Raw genomic sequence first — 4,506 nt, 5'->3', positions numbered from 1 at the left:
ATTCTTTTGAGCTAGATGCATGTTTTTCTTTACAATTGAAGCACTTAAGCAGAGTATGTTGACATATTTCATCTCTTTTTAAGCATGTTTCACAATTATGCTCACTAGTTTTATAATCTCTAGCACAGAATGCACATTTTGAGTCTCTGAAATAAGAGATTGTAAAGTGTTCATATCTTTCACAGTTTGAACACTGTGTTTGAGCTTTGAGATTCATTCTTGAGTCTTTGTATTCATGAACTCTCATTTTCAAATCTGCTACTCTTACTTCAGAGATTCTTGATTATTCAAGTGTCTTTATATACACTAGAACAGAGACATTTCTTCTACTCTGTCTGAACTCAATTGAATTAAGTGATACAGGCTCTTTTCTCAGTTGAATAGAATTGTATTCTTTCAATTCATTTTTGAGAAGTAGCATTTCTTTCTCACAGTCAAAGATTTCAACTCAAATATCATGAAGAATAAATTTATCTCACTTTTTATCTCTCTCAGATAGAATTGTTGTGTTTAACAGAGATTCTACTGCTGACTTTCAGAGATTCTTATTCTGAATAAGGAATTCTGCACTGAATTCAGACATTATGATCAGAATGATGAAGTTTTCAAAGAAGAATAACTCAATTGAAGCTATAACTGATTTTTGAACTTTAATATCAGTCATTAACTGAGAAAAGAACTGCTGATTGATTTCATTTCTAATTCTGAAAATGAGGTTTGAGTTTAGCTTATTTCTCTGCAATATGTTCTGATTTGAGACTTTGAGAATAAGTCTTCTATATTTGAAGATTTGAAGATTTTTCTCTTTTTGCATTCTTTTCTTCACTCTTCTATGAATAGAAGTATGAGCAGTATTCTTCTCAGTTTTCTCAGAATTTTGAGCAGGTTTTGAGATAGCAGATTTAGAGATAGCAGGTTTAGAGACAGCAGATTCAGCTGCTTGAGCATATATTTTCTTCTGATTTAAAGAAGAAGAAGAAGAAGAAGTAGAAAAGAAAGAAGAGTAAACTGAAGAGTCAGTGATTATATTAGAAATTTTCAAAGTTTTTTGAACTGTGTTTGAAATTCCAAGTTTGAACTTGATCACTTCCTGTAGTTGTCTAGTCTGAGCATGAAGAATTAACAGAACTTCTTCATTCATCTCACTCAGACACTGCTTTTCAAGAATTTTACTTACTTTTTCAAGTTTCTGTATTTCAAGAACTTGTTGTTTCTCTATTTCTTCTTTCTTTCTTCTCTTCAGAATTTCAATCTCAGAAATAGTATTTGAGAAAGCATTCTTTTCCACATTAACTAAGTGTACTTTTGAACTCATTGTTCTTACTCAATGAAAAGTTGATCAGACTAATTCAATTGAGATATTTATTAAACTCTTTTGAATTGAAAAGTTAGTCAGACTGTTTTAATTAAGAGGTTTCTAAGTCTGTTTTCAATTGAAAAGATAGTCAGACTATTTCAAAAGAAGAATAACAGACTTTTGTGTATAAAACACCTGATTTTTTTCACACTAGTTCAGTAACTAGGTTAGACTACGGGCGCTAGCCACCCGCAGAATGCATCTTAAGCTAATTACATTTAACCCTCTATAATTAACTGATCACCGCGTCTGTTCTCTCGGGCCAGTCACTAATTTTCAGAGATCTTAGTTAGTGGCTGCCACTGCTCACTTGATGATGTACACATCAAGCTTCCGATTGCTGATCTCAGCCTCATTAGATGCTCATAGGCCTATCAATCAGCTGTTATGACCTCATCTCATGTTAGGAACTAATCATAGACTTGATGACTACAGTTCTCTCTGTCAGTATTAGGGCTTGACAGTGAGCTTGCAGGCTCTAGCCTATCAGAGTGCTCTGTCTAGAACCTAGATATGTGTCTAAGCCTGCTAGTCAGATAGTTTTCAAAATCATTCTCTGTATTTGAGAGAAAGCTAGGCTCTGATGACAGCTCTAGTTAGAGACTCACTTAAGTAGTGTATAATCACTACATTAGACTTGGCTCTATATTGTTAGAACCTTGATGAATGCATAGTAGAATAGTGAGACATTGACACTTTATATCAGCTCTGATAAGTGTTCACAGAATCTCACTTAACTAGTGACTTGACTTACAGTAGAGAGTTCTACTCCACATCAAGCCTTATTAATTAGGCTCAGCTTCTATTACATGAGGGCTTTCATGAGTAAGAAGTGACAGGTGTCAGTGATGGGATTCGAACTCACACACTCTTAATGTGTGCGGCCTTGATTACCAGGCTTATCAACTGGGCCACGCTGGCACATCTTTATCTTCACAAGACATGAATCATTTATTAAGTTGTGTAAGATCTGTTTCTCTGGTTTCTTCAATGTATATGTTTTCAGAGAATGTGATTTGAGTATTTTATAGAGCTCAAATTATCTAGGTTAAAACTTCTCAGAACTCTTATTATGTACAAGAACTTATATTTCTATCTTAAGACTTGATTTCTTAACTAGTGAGTCATGTATTCTTTTCAATTGAATTGCTTGATTCAGAAGTAACTTATTAACTTTTGTATGTATGTGACTGATCTCTTTCAATCTTGATTTCATGTCTGTGACTGCTGTGTTTACAACTGTAACTGCTGTGTCTGTAACTGCTGTTCTCTCTCTCATCTGTTCTAAAGCATTCTCTGAAATGCGCAGATGCAATTCATGCAATAGATAGAATGATAAATACTTGAAGTCTGCATGCTGTTGAATTCATGTGACTAATAGCACCTGGCTGAGATATTCATCTTATAGTTATATAGACTTACTCACTAGATATTTCATTAGTATGTTACTCAGAATGTCATTCAAGTGTTTTATCTTCTCATTTATTTATAAATGATATAATGTTGTTCTACAATGTCTTGTCTATAACTGACTTATAAAATACCTTGTCACTTCTTCTACAAGATTTGCACTGTTATCAGTTAGAATCTCACATGACATTTCATAGTTAATATAGATCTCATTATGTAGAAACTTCATCATCATCTTCTCTATCATCTCTGAAACTGCTTTCATGACTGGTCAGTCAGTAGTATAGTCAATAGCAGTGATTATTCAATGATTTTCATTTGATGTTTATAGCAGTATGTCTATAAGATTCATCTCTTATTATTTGAACAGTTGTATCATACATTTCATCTGATATTGTACTTTCTCATATTTCAACTCTTTCTTAGATTCTTTTACAATCTGATAATTTAGGCACTTATGAGTGTACATCTGAATGTTCTCAGTCATGCTTAGACTGACCGTGTGACTGTGTCTGGGACCAGGATCAGATTTTTTAATAGTCTCATTATCAATTCGACTGATCCCATTACACGGTTTTAACATTAGATAGTAGTCTCATACAGTTTCAGTAAGACTTACTGTCTACTCTTGTCACATTTTTCAAATGAGATCATGATTTTCACTTCTTAATTTAAATTATTTTTATTGCTTTAAATGACTTTAAATCTCATTTAAGTGTTATCAAAAAGTGTTACTTTTTAAAAAATTAAAAATAGTCTAAAAAAAATCTTAAAATGTCTAAAAATAGTTACTTTATACCAAGAATGGAACTAAATAAAATCAAATGAAACTACTTTCTCATTTTTTTCAAGTCATGATTTCATTTTAATATCTGATATATAGTCACTTTGCATGTTTTTTTAATAACTAGTCCCAGCGGGATTCACGCCAAGAAATGTATGAGACCAGATCAAATGAGATCAAATGTGAAATTCATGGTCCCGGCGGCCAGTCTAGTCATGCTTGGCCAGTATACTCTTGATTTAAGTACACTCATAAGTTCAGAACTTTCTAAGTGACTGAATTTCTTATGCATGCAAGTCATCAAGTCACATCTAAATGAATATTTCTGATAGAGAGCTTTAACATATTCTAGATTACAGTAAAACATAACATTGTTTTTCAAATTTCTCAGCTTGAAGTTCAGAAGTATCTCTTCTACTACTTTTATAAGATACTTATTATCTGATATCTTGTCATTTTTCAAGTAAGAGATCATTGTATTCACTTATTCTGATTTCTTATTTTCTCTCTGTATATTTAACATGAACTTTTCTTATATCTGATTCACAGAATTCTCACTCATGAAATCAAGTCTGTGACTGATTGCATCAGGTATCACAGTGTTCAATTTCTTTTAGTATTTAATATGAAGATTATACACTTAAAACTCTGAGATTTAACATACTAAGTGTTTGAAAGATTTTATTATCAATTGTAGATAGATGAGGCTTTTATAATCTGTAATCACTGTTGTCATATACTGATTATTAATATATCTATTTTATAACATCAGTGTGTGCTTGATTGTTAGCAATTTCTTTTTATATACTGAGTAATTGAGCTCAGCATCTGATAGTTTTCTATCATTATATATTACTGAGTGCAGCTTGTTGTTATTACTCATCTGTAGAAGAGTATCTCTGATAGCTTATTCAGATGCATTCATCTCAATATAGAAAGGTTTATCATAATCTGA

At 32.1% G+C, this 4,506-nt stretch overlaps 2 protein-coding genes across 2 annotated transcripts; both read right to left on the bottom strand.

Moving 5' to 3' along the window:
- Positions 1 to 204, bottom strand: BDBG_16230 (uncharacterized protein; the record flags this gene model as incomplete). The annotated part of the gene is made up of 1 exon (XM_031724224.1): positions 1 to 204. A coding segment is annotated over one exon (203 nt), but the record flags the coding sequence as incomplete, so codon positions are not given.
- A 2,714-nt stretch (positions 205 to 2,918) lies between these two features.
- Positions 2,919 to 3,942, bottom strand: BDBG_16229 (uncharacterized protein; the record flags this gene model as incomplete). Its single annotated transcript, XM_031724223.1, has 3 exons — positions 2,919 to 3,034; positions 3,149 to 3,308; positions 3,784 to 3,942. Coding segments are annotated over 3 exons (435 nt in total), but the record flags the coding sequence as incomplete, so codon positions are not given.
- Positions 3,943 to 4,506: the final 564 nt, after the last annotated feature.

The sequence above is a fragment of the Blastomyces gilchristii genome, assembly GCF_000003855.2.
Source record: "Blastomyces gilchristii SLH14081 genomic scaffold supercont1.2, whole genome shotgun sequence".
Taxonomy (NCBI): Eukaryota; Fungi; Ascomycota; class Eurotiomycetes; order Onygenales; family Ajellomycetaceae; genus Blastomyces; species Blastomyces gilchristii.
This window is presented reverse-complemented; position numbering and strand designations above follow the sequence as displayed.